General features: G+C 41.6%; 1 protein-coding gene and 1 long non-coding RNA gene across 3 annotated transcripts; one reads left to right on the top strand and one right to left on the bottom strand.

Moving 5' to 3' along the window:
* Nucleotides 1-7,629: 7,629 nt before the first annotated feature.
* Nucleotides 7,630-17,971, bottom strand: LOC117854875 (uncharacterized). Of its 2 annotated transcripts, XR_011898251.1 has the most exons (15): nt 17,580-17,971; nt 17,323-17,470; nt 13,753-14,007; nt 13,538-13,634; nt 13,360-13,374; nt 13,202-13,258; nt 11,560-11,848; nt 10,986-11,449; nt 10,628-10,895; nt 10,208-10,545; nt 10,046-10,126; nt 9,881-9,958; nt 9,671-9,781; nt 7,963-9,589; nt 7,630-7,869 (listed from the first exon to the last, which is right to left on the bottom strand). XR_011898251.1 is itself a non-coding variant. In XM_072293862.1 (14 exons), exons 2-14 carry the CDS (start codon nt 17,454-17,456, stop codon nt 9,188-9,190), a joined length of 2,589 nt encoding a protein of 862 aa, XP_072149963.1. In that variant the 5' UTR covers nt 17,457-17,470; nt 17,580-17,971; the 3' UTR covers nt 7,630-9,187. The 2 variants fall into 2 exon arrangements, 1 of the variants encoding a protein (XP_072149963.1); XM_072293862.1 differs by having other exon boundaries at nt 7,630-9,589.
* Nucleotides 11,589-13,172, top strand: LOC117854878 (uncharacterized). Its single transcript, XR_004640389.2, has 2 exons — nt 11,589-12,420; nt 12,578-13,172. It is a non-coding gene; the product is annotated as an uncharacterized lncRNA (long non-coding RNA).
* Nucleotides 17,972-18,878: the final 907 nt, after the last annotated feature.

The raw sequence follows: 18,878 nt of genomic DNA, 5'->3' as shown, positions 1-18,878 counted from the left end.
CGTGGGTCGTGGGTGCTCCGTTCAGTTCCCGCTACGCCGCAGCTCGCCATTGCGGTTCCCCCTCGCCGCCGTTCCTCGCCGCCGCCGCCGCCTCCCATTGCGGTTCCCCCTCCAGGTCCCCCCGTTCTCGCCGCCGTTCCCCATCCGCAGCCCCCGTCGCCTCTCCCTATCCGTTGCCGCCGCCGCCGTTCCCCATCTTCAGCCACCGCCGCCTCTCCCCATCCGCAGCCGCCGCCACCTCTCCCCATCGGAACCGGCCGCCTACAATCGCCATCGGACGCCGCCGCCGACCATCGGACGCCGCCGCTCCCCATCCCCAGCCGCCGTCGTCCTTCCCTATCCGTTGCCGCCGCCGCCGTTCCCCATCTGCAGCCACCGCCGCCTCTCTCCATCCGCAGCAGCCGTCGCCGCCTCTCCCCATCGGAACCGGCCGCCTACAATTGCCATCCGCAGCCGCCGTCGACCATCGGACGCCGCTGCTCGCCATTCGCTGCCGCCGCCGCTGCTCGACAACCGCCGCCGCCTTTTGGTCCTCATCGGTGAGCACTCCGTCACCCCCCTGTTCTTCTCTTTTATTCGTTGTTCTTGTGCGCCCCTTTGCAAAAGATGGTGCTTATTTTGTTCGTGCTATTAGAGAAAATCTGAACTGAACAATTATTCTTGGAACTGGATCTTGTTTTCTGTTGCTACGTTTGTTTTCTGTTGCTAGTGTAGTTGAATTAATTGTCAGTGAAGCTGGGCAACATATGCTCGCTCGGAAAAGTGTTTGAGCAGATTACAGTTGGTGCGGGAAGGTTATATAGTATCCAAGCTAATTGTATGGTCAGCTGGCTGATTTGTTTATTGGTTTGAACCCAACGAATTGTTTAAAACTTTATGCATCTGGCATTGCTCATCCACGTGACAGAATTCTGAAGCTGGGATTCCTTCAGATATATATGCTAGTGCACTGCTGCAGCTGCTGATGGCGACAGGAAAACCAAGAGCTGCTGTGGAGGGTCGTCCATCAGGATCGATTAGACCAATTTTTGTTGCTTGCTTACGCAATAATCATCATGCTAACCCCAAGCCAGCCAGCCAGCAAACCTCAAGTTGATATTAATGGTATGGACCAGCACTAGAAGTATTCACAATCATAATGACTAAAACCCCTATCAATCTTCATCTGTTACTAGCAGACAGACAACCCAATCATTCCAAACTCTTTTCCCCGCCTTTGCAAAAGATGGTGTTTTTTTGTTCTTGCTATTAGAGAAAATCTGAACTGACGTTGTTTATCTGAACAACTATTGTTGGAACTGGAGCTTCTTTTTGTTTGCTTGCTGTTAGGTCATTTATGTGGCAGAGCAATTGTCAAGATTAGATCTCTAGTATCTGCATTGAATTAGGTACCCCGTATATATCCGCAATGTAGAAATGACAAAAAAAAAATCTAAATCTGAGAACATATATGTGCAGCCGTCTTGCTTTATTGTTGGATCAGGGGACTTCTTCCCTAACCACAACAAGTACTCCACAAATTATGGACATTACATCTCCAGCAAAGAAGATGGTTCCAATTAGGAAGCTTCAAATTGGATAAAGAATCTCTGTAGTTATGTGACAAGTGAATAATTTCAATAGGGCTGTGAACTTTTTTAATTTCTGTGAGATGTAAACTCATTTTAGTGAGGCTATAACTCATGTTGTGAACTCATTTAATTTCTTACCTGATAGTACCAGGCTAGCACCTTTGATGCTTGCACATGGATGTGTGCCTTTTGTATTCTTCAGGATATTATGATAATGAATAGAGATCAAAGAATTAAGTTGGGTTGTGTGAGTATTAGACTCAGAACATTCTATTAGGTTATTTAATCTGCCATACGTACCCCTCATAGTAGAGTTTTTATACCATTAATAAAGATGCTAGTTCATTCAGTGAAAGAACACGTACCCCTGTATAATGCACCTCTATAATTAACAACTCTTTTCCTCCCCCATGCCAGGCAGCTCTGCCATCATCCCTCTGAGCTGTGGTTTCCTTCTTTTTCATACCTACTCATGGAGTCTTCAGGTATCTGCTAAATATTTAGAAAACGAGTAAAGAAAGAGTAGTTTTTGTAGTTATCTCTAATTATTTTCTTCCATGTGTAGATACGGTTCCCTTACAGTCAGAAGGTGTTCAGCAAGGTTCTCCACGGATATGCTCAACTAGAAGGTCTTATGTGACTCATTTTTGTCTGTGTTCTCATCTCTTCCGCTTTCCCATGCCTGTCATAACGTTTACATCTTTTTATTCTTTTCAGTTTGTAAATATTCCATGTAAACAACTACAACATATTTGGATCGTAACCACTCATTGTATTCATTATTACTGACACAGAGTATGTTCAATTTGATTTGTCTCACAGGACAGATACTTGTCAGCGGTTGGTGAATAGGATGCCTATCAACCCGAAGCTAGCTGTATTCGAGAGCACACAGGAGAGGTATGCGCGTGTGTATAATTTCACCGCCTATCCTGTAGTCCACTGCATTTTCATTGATTCATGGTCTATACTTTATACTTTCATTTTTCTCACTTCAGGTTCGAGGTACTTCTTCGACCCGAGTTGCGATCATCTTATCCAGTGGGTGGTGGCCCTGGATCGTCTTTTCAACAGGTACCCAACCGAGATGTTCCTCAACAGAGTTATGTTCCTGATGATCCTGGCGCTGATTTTATTGCGGTTGACCATGCTCCGGGGTGCAATAAATCTGTTCGCCGTATGAGAAATGCTGCTGATGATCGCACCGGGGTTGTAGATCGCCGTAGGAAGAAGTTTCGGTCCTCTCACCGCTCTTCAAAGGAAAAGAATAGTGCAGCTGATAATTCTAGGCGATTAACCGATTATTTCCTTGCCCAGGATGGCACAGAGGTATGTGCCAAATATTAAATTGAATTGTCATGTTACAAATACACACACAATATCTATGCACATATATATGCAGTAATTCCTGGTGTTGTATTATTCTTCTTGTTGCTCTGTGTACATTACTCACTTTTAAAACATGACATATGTTCCATGTAGTTTCCTTATTTTTTACATGGTTTACTTTTAGTGTCATTTCCTCTTTCCTTGTATATACTCATTTTTAAAAATCAGTACACATGCCAGGCTCCACCAAGACCCAGGAACTTCAATGTTGGTTTGGATGACATGACTAACGTCCCTAAGATTCGTATTCCACGTTTGCGTGATCTCTTAGCCCGTCCATTGGGTTGTCTCACTGGTCACCCCTTGCAAGCATTTAATGAATTGTTCGACCAGTTTGACCAAACCTTATCTGAGAACACCTGTGCCATCCAAGCTTCTCTATGCAACATTGCTAGAGCTCCTTATCGTCTAGCTGAAAAGTGTGGACCGGTAATAGAGGAGCTTATTGCTGCCCAGAGGTCGGCTTTTGACCCTAACAATATTGGGGAGACTTCACGGAGGAACAACTCAGGCACCGAAGACGACTTTGTCGATCCTCACAACGGTGGCACACATCGATCCCCACAATCCATTCTGATTATGTACTTTTTTTCAATTCCTAATCAAATTGCTCTTGAAAGTTTCAACTTATTTTTCTGTACATTACTTTCTGTAGATCAACTATTCGAGCATGGAAACGGCGGTGTTTTCAGGACCCCAAGTTCTTGCTACAGAGATGATGTATTAAGAGATGGCAACGGCCAAAACTCATACACCACAGGTACTGCCTATCGCATACTACAACCAGCAAAATGCTCGGTAATGACCCTTTACCATAAAAGCTTAACAACAGTTTTTTTGGAAATCTTGGTCACAGATCCCGCCACATCTAAAACTGGTGGCACTACACCTTGCACTAAACCTCATCAAGAAGCTTGCAGGGATGACCCTGCACGTACTACTACTTGCTCAGGTTAGCACTATGTAGTCTGAATTTTCTCTTTATCTCTTTTCCAGGTTGTATCCAGTCTTACATTACAATACGCAGCTGTCAGGATTTTTACCCATATGCTCAGCCTTTAATTGTTTAGGAGTCATTTATGTTCTTGCTTAACGCTGTATTCATGTCATTAATTTTTCAGATCATATACCCCCCTCTTCTAGTTTGCCTGACAGCAACCATGATATGAATAGAATCAACAATCTCATTGATGCCATCTATTGTGAAGAGCAATCAAATCATATGCATACTCTCCCTTCACCACGCACTACCCAATTTGAAGACCAGGCCAAAACTGTATGTTTAACTGGACACGATTACCACCCACTCCATTCGATTCGAGTTGCAATCCTTACAGCTAATTATTTTCCAACTACATGTTATTTTGACCTTTCCAAAGGATCAAAATAACATGGTGTCAGGCACTTTACATGTGTCCGAACAGAGAACAGGGAAACGCATGACACGGAAGCCTGCTAAATATTCTTCACCCTTCAAGTATGGAATTATATCCCGTCCTGCACCCAATGTGGACGCAGCAATGAGTCTCTTTGGACACATGTGCGCTGATGACTCCACATTGAAAAGGTTAGCTTTTGTCCATTTCTAAATCTTATAACAGCCACACTTTCTATTTCTCCATTTGCTGATTGTAATATCCACAGCATGCCGGTGATCCAGTTTGGTAGCACCCCTTTAACTTGTGACATGATTGCACAATCATTTGCCGATGGTGCAATCCCAGACTCAACTTTTATCACAGGATTTGTCAAATGTCTTAGCTATGATGATTATTGGATCAGACCCGAGTGCCATGGTTATAGAATTTTTTTTGATGCTGACCTCTCAGTAAGCTTTTATTTTGCCATTCTTTGACACTAGATTTATTAAAATTTTTCCATTCTTTCGTACTTTTTTTTATTCCATGGCATTTCTTTTCTTGAAGGCAATTCTCAATGTTGAGTGGCACAAAAGGGACAGCTCCGAACCCAAATATAGCCAGTTTGCTGCAGTGACAGCCATCCAACGTTGTCTTCCTTTCACAGACTTGAAGAAGACAAAGATGGTACATCTACTATTTTTTTTTTGGTTAGCTTTTGTCCATTTTTTTCTGGTCCTCCAATCTGGCCATGAGTTTGTGTTTGAGTAGCTTCTGCATATGTTGTACTCGCGAATTTAGTTAAGTAGATAAGTCATTGTTATTATATTTTCGCTAAAATAAGTCAATTCTTCTTTTTACACACTGTGTAGATTCTTCTACCAGTTCTACATCAGCACCATTGGTCTGTTTATTGCGTTAACTTTGGCCAATCACGGATTGATGTGCTTGACTCATTTTTGTACACCCCTGAGTCTGACAACAATTGGGACAATTATCATTTGGAATTTGGGAAAAAAATCATGCACCGACTAAGTGATGCTCTCTCCATTGCTGCACCTCTCAAATTTAAATCATTCAAGAACTGGAGACATGTCCCGGTCAAGGTTCCCGTCCAGAAGGCCACGTCGGACAGTGCATTCTTTTCCATGAAGTTTCTCGAGTTCTATGATGGTGATGGCCATGGCTCACTACACACTAGCATCGCTTCTGTAAGTCTAAGTCTTTTCCCAAGACTTTTCCCTTTCGCATGCATTTTCTTACTTTTCATGGCTATATGTCTTTAATTTCAGGAACGATCTAAAGAGTTGCGTGCTGAGACCTTGTATTACCTCACTTTTCATAAGCAGAACAAGGTTGTGGCGCTGCCCGATGAAATCCTTCAGTACCGTCGAGATGATCATCACCCTTTTTTCTATTAGTTTTTTTTTGTTCATTACAACCCTTTACTATTTAATTTTTATTCTTTTCTAGCTGTGCATATTGTACATTCTCATGATTTATATATGAACTATGCTTAGTTTTGTGACTGACATGTGAATACCTCATTTGTCGATATAGAACATAAGTAAAGCAAAAATGCCAATAGGTTCATTGTCCTCAGAAATAATTGGAAAATCCTATACATAAAGGCTCCTTATTGGCAACCCAGAGTGTAGAATAATCATTAGGACTGATCAGTATAACAGATATGATTTCCAAGTGGTGTACACAAATGCAAAATTATTTGTTATAAAGTCCTACAATGAGGCTGATATTCACAAATCTGTCAAGTATGGTGTGTGGTCGACATCCTCTGTTGGAAACCTGAATCTGGATACTGCATTCAGAGATGCTCAAGTGATAGCTGCAAGTAGTTCTACCTTGTGCCCAGTTTTGCTGTTCTTTTCGGTGAGTTGATATTAATTTAAGGTGTTTGACCACTTTCATTTGGTTCCATATTCTTTAACTTGAATTACTGTGTCCAATATTATGGTCTAACAGGTCAACGGAAGTTCACATTTCTGTGGAGTTGCTGAGATGGTTGGCCCTGTTGACTACCAAAACGACATGGACTTTTGGTGCAGGAAGAATAAATGGATTGGCAGCTTTCCTTTAAAATGGCACATCATAAAAAACGTACATAACTCCACCTTCCGAAGTATCTTGCTGCAGAACAATGAAGATAAACCTGTGACCAGTAGCAGAGATACACAAGAGGCAAGCTCTATTTGATGCTTCACAAAGTTTTCTTCAGTCTGATCTCATTTCCTAGGATTGTCATTCCACTGTTTATGCTTGGTTAAAAGAAAATTGTCTATGCTCAGTTCTCTGTTTTTTTTAAGTATATGGTATAGAACCTGCATATTGTTTTCACAAAATGGAGCACGTAAATCAATAGTACTAGTAAGTTTTGCTTCTTTGGACGAAGTTGGCATAACAAAAGGTTTTGTCTATTTAGCATTTTTGCTGTTGCAACTTTGAATATCGTATACCGTGATCTACTTGTTTATCGTGATCTCATCCTGGACACTGCCACTGTGTTCCATTTGCAGATACACTACACTCCTGGAACAACTATGCTCGAACTCTTCAAATATACCAGAGCAGAGGGATGATACACTACACTCCTGGAACATTGGTGCACAGTGCATCAGGAGCTCCTGAGATGACTTGTGAAGAACAGAAGATCGTTGGGAAGCCCTGTTCACCTGCATTCGGTTCAACGCCAAGTCATGCCTGCTCAAAACCCGTGCCTTGTGTTGTTGCCATTGGGTCAATGCTTATCCCAATTACGACGTCCATTTAGTAGACCGAAAAGCATTTCTGTTAATCCACTCATAGTAAGGTCCCGGTAGTAAATAGCACGGTTCTCTTTTCTGACTTCGTGGGTTTGTGATAACCACGGAGTAAGCGGCCTTCAGTCTAATCTGGCAAACTAGGAATCACTTTATCTTACGATCTGGAAGGTTAAGGTTTCCTTTTGACCCTTTTAAGCATGGTTGTTCCTTTTGAATCTTCAGTTACCCTGTTTGAACTGGTTACCATAGTACTGGTTTCATGTTGCTACGGCAATGGAGATGGGACACCAGCAATGTAGCACAAGGTTTCATCCTTTTTGTCGTTTATCTGAAGTGCCATATTTGTCGATATACGCCTTTTACTTGCCGTGTGTGTGATGCTTTGTTACTCTATAGGAAATTACGCCAAAGATTTCCACAGTACAACAAGAGCTCGATTATAGGTAATACTGACTTTGTCTATTAGCCCATTGAGGGAGGTAGGGACGGACAGAAACATCTCTACGCCTCTAAGCAGCACAGATATTCGGAGAAACAAAACTGATTCATTGAGAGGAAGCTGATATCGCATATGAGTGTTACCCAATGTTCAGTTTCTCCTGTTAGCGTGTGTTACAACGGTAATGCCTTTTTAAAATATTACTCTTATTACAAAAATCAGTTTCTGTACTCGATTATTAAGTAAATTATTTAATCGCTACTTGGCTTACTTGTTGTTGCTTTTCACCCTCCAATCTTGCTGGAAACCTCCGCCTCCGTGTTCTCCCCATTCTGCAAATGTATTATACCACACTATGATAATACTTCAATATAATAATCTTTTTCTATTGTCTTTCATATTCTTTTCAAATACTCAAAACTTACCGTGCTAATCTCGCCTTCTGTTGTCCCATTCCTCGCTAGTTTGTCCGGAAGCTCCCCTTCCACAAGGCACATCTCCTCAAATACTATATCGCTCATAAATTTGTCGTGTTCCTTTTGGAACGAAGTCTGTTTTTCTATCGGCGTTGCCACTTCCTATTCAATGATACATTTGATAATTAAATATGTGACATCTAGTAAATAAAATTTCTGAACAAAAATATTATTCCGAGTAAATACACCTTACCTTATTCTCTTTCTTATTGATTACCTTTCCTTTGCCGCCTTCTTCTTTTGTTTTTACACTACTTTCACAGATGTCTGGAACATCCTTCAAGACCGCTCGTTGCCGATAATGATCCCAGTAATCTTCAAAGGACATGTCTCTGCGTTTAGGCATCGTTGCACACGGAGGCGTGCTCAGAGGAAATACTACTGGCAATGTTCCCTATATATTACAGAGACATCCAATGCCCTTTTATATACAATGAGCACCGGACGAATCCCGCAAAAACTATTTAATCTAGGTCAACACTTAAGCGGGGTTTAAGGCATGCTAGGCATGCAATGAATGCGGCTAGCCTCACAATCTTTTGTTCACTACTAACAGCTTATTCTATTAAGGCATGCATGCACGGAGTCATACCAAGGATTTTTGTTCCACCCATTTCCAGCCTTTCCTTAATCACCATGCATGCACGGTTTCAGAGATTGCATTCCATTGCATGTGCATGAAAAAAACTTCCCATAGTCTCCGTACTCCATGGTGCATATCCACTGGTGATCACAGACCAAGCCTTTTGCAAGTTTCTTGAAGGTTCAATTTAACCTGCGCTGCATAGAGTTTGGCCGAGGCCTCAAATCGTCGATCCGTTTTTTTTCTCTTGCATCCTTACTTGACTTCTTCTCGTTCACACACTCAATCGCACTTGGTGGTTGCGAGGGCGTTGAGAAGGACACACAGATATTTTTTTTTCAAGGATTCAGTTGGAGCTTCCTTTTTTCTACCTTAGTCTGGTTACATTCATAAATCATCACACACATACTAACACACCGAAAAATAAAAACAAAACCTTGTCTGAACCAAACAAACAAACATTACCTAGCTGAGTAGTTGTCATGATGCCCTAACGGATAACATTGAATTATTTAAATGTGTAGACAACAAAGACTGGAATACACTGTTGACAAAAAATATTTAAATTTATTTACAACGCGTATCTGGTCCTCACCCTTCCATATCCGTGTCCCTAAACTGCTCGTCATTGCTCTCGTAATCAATATATTTATTTTCTTGGCACTTCTTTGTGTCCTGCTGTCGCCCTATGTTATGCTCTTCTCCTCCACTATCATGCTGGCTGGTACTTCTCTTATGCTGTGCTCCTCGTGGCCTGCCTCTCATTCTGTTCTTCAATACTTCCAAGCGCTCTTTGTTATGCTGGAGTTTGGGACATGTTCTCGCGTTATGTGTTGCGTAGTACCCACAAATACTGCATTTCCTTGTGCCCTTTTTCACACCTTTGGCTCCCAGCGTAATTTCCTTCTTTTCAGATGGTGGTATGCTCCGCCCTTTAGTCTTGGATCTCGTAGGTGGGACTCGGCTGATCAGTCTATCATCATTGGCATGATACTGCAAAGATTATTGCACAAACTTTAAATTCAATGCAACATTGGTGATGGCATTAATTATTTCCAAACTCATTTTTCTAACCTCGCCACTGTGGGGTGCACATCCTTCATGCACTCTTGCATCTTTAGTTGTCATGTCTGTTTGGTTGGTTAGCACAACCTCGTTTCGCACAAATTCTCCGCCAAAAGCATCCTGTAATACAATTAACACATCTCTTTTAATATTTCTTGCTGATATTCAATTTAACGTGTGTCTTTCCTGTATTTAAAATACTTCCATCACAAATCATACCAGATTTGTTGCAAGAACCATTTTCCCCTTTATACTCTCTCTGGCTTCATTTCCATCCACGTTCGCTTGTCCCAATTCCTGCTTCACATTGCATCATTGTTATTGTGAAAATCTATTTTCCCAGTGTGTTAACTTGCATACACCTGTATCATGATACAAGCCTACCTGGGTAACCCTTTTCGCCAATTGTTCATCATTTGTGTTGTCACCATAGCCATCATCACTTTCACTACAATCTGATAACTCCTGCAAAATCAAACCCAGATGTATGCGGTTAAGTGCTTTGCCATGCAACATACACTTCATGCAACATTTTAGAATTTTTACCTCTCCTGGTGATTCTTGGTGCATGTTTGTTGTGCTTGGCCCGATGTCAGGGGGTATTTCTTTGTTATCTTTGTCAAGCTTTGCCAACACCTCTCTCGTTCTAATGTGCGCAGCGCGCGACATGCTCCCAGACCTGACTGCAGCCATTGCTAGGGACGTTAGATCTTTGATTCTGTACAACTGTGTGACTCCATCAGCCCCAACTAGGAGCTTGTCATTCCTGTCGAATCCCAACTCCTGCTGTGCATATTTTGTGTATCTACGGAGAATGTAATGTTGTGGTATACTATTTAGCTGGATTCTCATGAAGGCTCTCAACAAGTGCACGCAGAACAAACCTAAACAACCAAGAGAGTATATGTACTGTTAATAAGAAATTGGGATGTACGCTATAAATTTTGTAACAGTTTTATCATGTACCTGTATGCTGCCACTCCTTGCACTCGCAATGAAACTCACCATTTTCTTTGTTTGCACGGACTTTGAACTGGTGCTGCCCCCAAGATATTTTAGAAGACCTATTTGTGTGAGTTACCAGATAGCATGTTTCACCCTCTATTGGATTGTCTTCTATATCGTAAGCCGTGCAATCGATCATCTTCTTTTCAAAGTCTTTGAAAACATTTCTAGTATAAATTCTTGAAACCTGTATTTCAAATGGCCACTTGCTTCTTGTGAGCCTTTTGCTCTGTCACAGTACAAGAGCAACAGTTAGTTAAGGGAAATGGTGTTTATACACGAACTCCATAAATATGAATTGATACGCTGGTTACATTACCATTCCATGGTACGACTCTTCAGACTCCTTCATCTTACGTGAATGCATGAAGTCAAGCATTTTTTTGGCGAACCTGTGCAAAGCCGTGTGCTTGTTAACAAAACACTTCTTCATGACAAAATTTGAGCTCTCGCTTCTCTGTGTCGATGCCATCCGGCCACAATATTGGTCTTTAAAATATACCGGCACATACAGTTGTCGCTGGCAGTAAAGGCTATCTAAAGTGCCATCCTTTTGTAGGTCGAACTCATCCAATAGTTCCTGCCAAGCGGCCTCAAACTCCACAGGGGTGAGTGGGTGGTTTAGCACAGAATAAAATTTGTCCTTGAAATTTTTCTTCGCATACATCCCAAAGAGGTTGGTTAGATGTGGCATGTGCTTGTTAACCACATGCCATCTGCAAATCTTATGAACAACCCCTGGGAACTCTTTGGCAATCGCCACTCCCATTGCCTGGTCTTGGTCTATCACAAGATGCAAATTCATCATTGTTAGTTCTTTTATTGCTCTAAATTGTTGTATATGCTCATGTATCAAATATTTTTATCATAAACATTAATGATGAACATATTACCTGTGAGGATACACCTTGTTCTTATTTGTCCCATGCACTTTTTGAATGCTTCCAACACCTCCGGAACTTTGATGCAAGAGTCAATAGTGTCTCGTTCTCCCGGCTGGGGCGGTTCAGATCGTCGCGGTGACCTTTCCGGCACTTCTGTACTTCTCACGTCGACGGCGACTCTCATGTCGTTAATCTCCAGCCTTTTCGGTGAAGGGCTATCCGCAGAGTCCCTACTCGGCGCGGACGGCCCTGCTTCTTCAAACAATATCCTCCGACAACCCATCACTGGCAAGGTGGTCTGAAAGGTAATAACACATTGCATATCACAAGGTAGCTTGAAGAAGGCAGAAGTTAATGACTTGAAGCCAGGCACTGTCAGCTATTGGACTGATAGTTTGAACATGTATATGTCCTCATTCATCTCCTTGTACGAAGCAGAACTACTTCAGCATCACAATCTGAACAATGAAGTCCTATTTATTACTTGTGCATCGTATTACTAGAACTTTTTAAGATTTTAGGTCCATTTTAACAAAAAAAAATTGTCAGTGACTGCTTTAGCAAAAGAAGCTAAAATGAAGAAAAGCCTCAATGTTATAAACTCTGGTGCCTCTCTCTTCCCTGGACCTGCACACGCACAGGGCACAGCACAGGCAACAGCTCTCCTACCTCTACTTCATTCCTCACCCCTCTGTTCTACAGCTGCTGGTGCCGCCGCCTCCAAATCCACCTCTAGCAACGGCGGAAATTTCCACCGGGCACTCCCGTGCTGCTCTCCATGCTACACCGGTCCTATCTATGCCGATGTCCCCTCCGATTTGGGCTCTTAGTGCTCTCTATTTTGGGACCCTAGCTTCTATGCTTGCCCAGGTAATAGTCCTTGCCGGCGCTGCTCCGAGTGATGGAACCTGGCTCGGGGCCTATACCACTTCGATTTTTTCTGACAAACTTACCTATGCGATGGTGTGGAGGTGATTTTTTCTGAATCGTTGACCCCGTCCGCTGCCCACCTCCGATATCTTCCCAGGTTACAGGACCTTCGTGAGGCTCCTGAGAACCGGTGCGGACGTCCCGCGCGCGGTGCCCGCCCGAGGTTGCCGCGGCGGCGCGCCGGTTGGCGTTCACGTCGCCGTCAAGGCCGTCCGGAATCCGCGCCCCCCGTGCCCGCTCGAGGACGCCGCGGCGGCGCGCCGGTCCGTGGAACGGGACCTCGCCGCGCTCCGGCGCGTCCTGGGCCACCCGCCCGTCTCGCGGAGGTCGGCGTTCGACGTATTCTCCGAAGATCACGGATGCGGCGGTTCCAACAGATGCCCTGAGGTAGACGGAGTTTCAGCGCGCGCGGTTGTTGTCGCACGCGAGAGAAACAAAAAACCTGGGAAAAAAAACCTGGTAAAAGAAAATCGACCGGAGGGAGACGCGGGTGGCGGGCGGAAGCGAGGCGCGCGCTGGGTCGGTGGGGGGCTGGGGTACAGAATAGGCTATTCTGTACCCTGGGTACCAAATAGCGGAGGCCTATATATATATATAGTTGATCTTCAGGAAAATGCAAAATGCTGAAAAGAATAAACTCCGTCAGGAGCTGAGGTTATATTTTATTCTCGATTCAACAATTAATTTGTTCAGACAGTGTTAACTTGACCATTGAGCATACCGCATCAGTTGTCCCCAGCTCAAGCACGCCGCTCATGAGCGGGATGCAGACGATTGTCTACAAAAGAAAAAACGATCCAGGATGAAGTTATATTCAGAAAAACATTCTGAAAGTGCACTGCTTAGTGCTTACGTCAAAATGAAGCATGAAGCGCTTACCTGAATGGACGTGCTCTGCTTGAACCGGTCGGCAAGGTCACATGCAGAGGTAGCATGGAGTTCATGATAAGCCAACAAAGATTGCAAGCGGTTAATCAAGAACATGAATGGAAGATAACGGATGGAAATGGAGAATTAATGCAGATCGGCCTTTCCTCCCCGTCAGAACTTGACATACCTTCGCCAGGAGCGCGCGGGGGAAGGCTTTGCTGTCGGCGAGGTGAGAGTTCCACATCCAGACACGTTCGTTGCTAGCAAAGCTCCTTCCCGGCAACCTGTGGCCGCACGCACGCGAATGGCAAGCACCGAAACAAGCCATGGCGACCAAAAATGAAATGTGATTATGTGAAGGGGACATCAGCTATGCTCAGTAATTGATTACGTAACAAGTACCCTTGGCCTGGCCGGAAGGCGTAGGTCATGCAGACCACGTAGTACAATTCGGTGTCGCCGAGGTCCTCCGGCGACAGCGAGGCGACCGGCCGCGCCGCCCGGCGGTCGCACTCGCCGGAGAGGAGGGCCTCGTAGAGCTCCCGCAGCTGCTCGCTTCGCTGCATGACGAGCTGGTCGGCGGTCAGCTCCGCAGAGTTGACGATCTTCCTCGTCTTCACCTCGCCGTTGTAGAACCCATCCGTCCACGTTAGGAATCTGCAACCATAATTTTTTTCCTTGACTTGATTCCGCGACAGGAGAGAACATTTTTTTTTAGTGAGAAAGAACTCTAATGCGAGATGTAGCTGTCAACTTTTACGATCATACTACACAACATAAGTTTCTTTAGTATTTACGAGTTATGAAGACGTGACGGATATTTAATTTATATTCTACCACATCCTCTTTGTATTACAATATTTTTGCTAGATTTAAAACAAAACCATAAATGATACTTCACGAGCTCATATGTACTTCAACCAACCAACGTTGCTTGATTGGATGGTTAATTGATGGAATTGGTTGCACACCTGCTCATGCGAGATCAAACTCATAATACAAAACAAGAGTCTACGCTCACTTTTGTTATGCTGCCAATGGTGTGAGTGTGCGCTTACGTTACGTGTGATGGGCGTGTTTAGGGTTTAGAGAGACTATGTGACTATATGCTTATGTGTTCGTATTGTGTTTTAAAAATCATTTTGTTGATTGACCCTGAATATCAATTACAGTAGTTTTTTCCCAAAGAAGATCATAATCAATATTAGTTAGGATGAATTAAGTGAAATAAAAATTAATTCTTGAAAGGCATAATTATGAATGGTTTTTGCTAGTTTTTCTTTGCTTGCATAGTACAATTTGTTAACCTTTATGTCTAAACGCTTTGCACATATACTTTTAGCTCCAATGAATTTTCTTAGAAACACTTTAGCCATCTTACTATTGGAGGCTCCTTTTGAAGCCTGAAGGTGAAGCCACCTAGGATTCTAAGTGGAAACTTTAGAAAAATATAGAAATTCTAGAAATTCTCAAAAAAAAGCAAAACATCTCGCCATTGATTGGTAGACTCAAATAATCATAGCCATTGGATTTATTATGTTTTCTAAAAAATTGCCCACCTATGCCATTATGAAAATAACCTAAAGTAACCCCTTAAATCTATATCTAAATTACCCACATTTGCCACTATATAAAATAAACTAAAGTAACCCCTAATCTTCATCAAAATTACCCACTTCTGCCATTATAAACAATACTTAAAATAACCTCCAAAATTTGCAACTAAATTTCCCACCACTAAAACTTAAAAATAACTTAAAGTAACCCCCTAAATGTTCATCTATATTACCTACATATGACATTATTAAAACTAACATGAGATAACCCTACATTTGAACCCAAATCACCTTAATTAAAAATATATACCAATATATGATTCTAAATCGTCTATTTCTTACACTATTAGTATATGATATAATAATTAAGGTATATACACATGATGTGTGTCACCATTTATAAAGATATAGAGGAAGTGATGAGAATATAGATTCTATGTTAAAAGTATAGCTCAAACTTAGGATCCATTAAACAAATTCAAGATCATACCTGTGATGCAAAGTGAAAAAAGTTAAAGATTGTAAATGTGGATGAAAACGTTATAAAGTAATTACTAACTAAAAAATCTATCACAATGAACGAAGATAATAAGTACATATCTATATAAGTATTGTGTTCGATTATTTAACAAATGAGAGGTACTTCAAGGTAATAATTTTGTAGCAATGTGGCCTGTTTTTTTTCATTGGAGACTCCACATTAGTACTCAAGAGACACGCTAGAAAAGAAGATAAATCCTAAAAATTCTCACAAAAATCAGAATTATCAAACATCAATCATGTAAACTATAATAATTATAGTTACTGGTCTATTATATTTTATAAAAAGTTACCCACCACTGTCATTATGAAAATATTCTAAAATAAAATATAAACCTATATGTAAATTACCGAGCTCAGCCATTATAAAAGGTAATCTAAAATAGTCCCATAATCTTCATCCAATTTACTTGTGCATCATTATTAAATATGTATCTAAGTTACCCATGTATGTTATTATTAAAAATAACATAAAGTAAATACCTAAATTTTAATCTAATTATCTTCATGTGCATCATACAGAAATATCCAAAAGTAAACTAATATATGATCCTAAATTATCTATTTATGTCATTGTTAGTATAGAAATACTAAGTTAAATTATATGCATGATGAGTGTCACCATGTAGACCATTTATGTATGTATGTGAGAAAGTGATGAAAAATATTAATTTTTATGCTAAACACAATGCATGGAGGTGTGATGCAAAATGAAAACGAAAAAGTTCATTTTACTGTCCTCACCTATCCACTTTATCCGCTTAACCCCCTGAACAAAGTTTTGGCTCACTTTATTCCCCTGAGCTATTTCATTTGGTCCAATCTACCCCTTAATCAGATTTCTCTTTTTTGTTTCTTCGTGTATGAGTTGAATTTTGAGTTCAAATTTTGTGAGCATATACAAAACATGATGTCTTATGTTAGAAAATTATACTAAGAATTTTTCATGGTTATTTTCATATGTTAGGAATATTTAATACAAAATTGATCTTAGATATACAAAAATGTACGAAAAGTAATCATGAAAAATTCTAATAATTTTTTTTTAACATGGAGCATCATGTTATAAGTCAACTAATAAAATATGAAATTAAAATTCAATTTATACGCGAAGAAACAAAAAAGAGAAATCTAATTATGGGGTAGATTGGACCAAATGAAATAGTTTGGGGGAGTAAAGTGAGCCTAAATTTGCTTAGGGGGTTAAGTGGACAAAGTAAATAGGTGAGGGGAGTAAAATAAACTTTTTTCAAATGAAAAAAAGTTTGAATGTGGATGAAAAAGTATAGAGTAATTACTAATTAAAAATCAATCACAATTGAATAAAGGTAAGTACACATCTATATGAGTATTATGTTGAAGTATTGAAAAAATGAGAGAGTATCAGGTAAATAATTTTGATTATTAGTTAAGGTTTTAATTTCTAAATAACTTACAAATACAATAACTTTTAAAAATATTAGGTCGGGAGCAGTAGACTTTAATCCTGCTTTATGTTAATAAAACCTCCTGTGATTTTGCCTTCATTTTTTTTAGCTCAAAGTGTAATATTGCACCTCCCCGAAATATGCATGGGATTTTATTTGCCGGTTCTAACATAGAGGAGGAACACGGGCTGATTTTGTTTTTCTGAACGAACAGACACTAACTGTGGTTCAGTGGCTGAAAAAAGGGACTGAAAAGTAACAAAGTTCCTTAATTAATTGTATGTAACATTTGATGAGTATGTAACCTAGAATTGCATCACCTGATCTGATTTTATTTATTTGATTTATAGATAGATGAGCTGGAATATAAAGATAATATACTCATGCAAAATGATGGATTAGGTTGTACAAGTCTGGCAGCCAAATATTGACTCTATATTACACATTACCCTGGCTGAGTGCTTGAAATGGACCAGAAGAGGGCATAAGTCCAGTTGATGCTCCTCACGGCTGCAGCAAGATGGTTCCTCAATTGACTCTCCGGCTGCAGTTCTTCCTGAACTGGGGAAGCTGGTAGTGCCATCGCCGTAATTTTTCCTACACCCAGAAGTCAGAAAAGTGATGTTATAGTAAGCTACAAAGAAGAAGCTCAATAACAGTGCGTACAATTTGCATGTAGCCATGCATATCTTAATTTAATTTGTACCTAATACTGTAAGCTCTATGCTGATTAAGGAGCTTAGCTAGATGCACCAAGAATACAACTCGATTCTAGCTCAGTAATACTGATCTCTGCCGATCAGATTCACTCATGCATGAAGCTAGATCGGCCAAAGACGAAGCTACGAGGGTGTAGCACGAACAGGAAGTAAGCTAGAGAGGCAGCGAAGGAAGCAATGCAAAGAACTTGCAAAGCCGGTCAAGAATAGGAGCAGCTCCGCACTAATATAAGAGATCCTATCTCTGGGTGGAAGCCATACGCATCTCCGAGCACACCATATGCTAGCAATGGCGACCCCGGCGGCCTCCCCGAGGAAGACGACGGCCGAAGGAGTACTGCTATATATGCCTGCAGCTGCGCCACGAATTAATCTTCGAATCCAAAATGGTTTTGTGGATCTCCAAGTGACCAAGGCCTTGTTTAGGTGTCCAAAGTTTGGAGGTGCAAAATTACTGTTATAGCACTGTAGCACACTGTAGCGTTTCGTTTGTATTTGTGAATTATTATCCAAATATTGACTAATTAGGCTTAAAAGATTCGTCTCGCAAAGTACAACAAAACTGTGCAATTACTTTTTGATTTTGTCTACATTTAGTACTTCATACATGTACCGCAAGTTTGATGTGATGGAGAATCTTCTTTTTACATAGTGTCAAAGTTAGGAGTTTTAAGGAACTAAACATGGCCCAAGCAACAAAAGGAAGGAGTTATCCTCACACAGAGACGAGGAGTAGCGAAGGACTAGTGCAGTGCTAGCCTGGCAGGAGCGGCGAAAGCGTCTATAAAGCTAGACTTGGACACACCCATGTCCACGTCACACTTTCACGGTTACCCGGTTACCTGAGTTTTCTTCTCTCGTGCTATACTGATGAGCTGGAAAAAGGACCTGCGCTGTAGTATTACACTGTCCCACGTGTTGCCTTATAATCCTTGCTGGTCAAAAGGCAGGTAAAGGTCTTATTCTGCGCGAAGCAAAAGGCAGGGCCAACATCAGTGACCAGGGAAAGGTTATTTTTATTCATCACAGCTCCCAATAAATAGGAGGCGTCTGAAGGCACATAAACGACAAGGCCTTGTGTATAGTGTCCAGTTTGATGTGAGTGAGGTGAGAGGCGCAATTGACCAGCGGGGTCCTTCGTGCAAAGACGGACGGCTGGTGGAGCAAGCGGCGGGAGATCTGTCGCCGGTCACACAGTACCGGCCGGCCGGGGCGCGCTGATCACGCGATAGCGACGGCAGCGGGCTGCGACACCTAGCGCGTACGCACGCATCGTCGTCGTCATC

The sequence above is a fragment of the Setaria viridis genome, chromosome 5, assembly GCF_005286985.2.
Source record: "Setaria viridis chromosome 5, Setaria_viridis_v4.0, whole genome shotgun sequence".
In the NCBI taxonomy this organism is placed as follows: Eukaryota; Viridiplantae; Streptophyta; class Magnoliopsida; order Poales; family Poaceae; genus Setaria; species Setaria viridis.
This window is presented reverse-complemented; position numbering and strand designations above follow the sequence as displayed.

What these genes read in the sequence shown, in the direction of transcription:
- LOC117854875 (XM_072293862.1), bottom strand. Translation starts at nt 17,456, where the DNA reads ATGGCACTACCAGCTTCCCCAGTTCAGGAAGAACTGCAGCCGGAGAGT. An exon ending in AACAAGGTGTATCCTCACAG is followed by an intron (nt 11,450 to 11,559) that starts GTAATATGTTCA and finishes ATCTTGTGATAG; the next exon opens with ACCAAGACCAGGCAATGGGA. An exon ending in TGGTTCTTGCAACAAATCTG is followed by an intron (nt 9,782 to 9,880) that starts GTATGATTTGTG and finishes ATTGTATTACAG; the next exon opens with GATGCTTTTGGCGGAGAATT.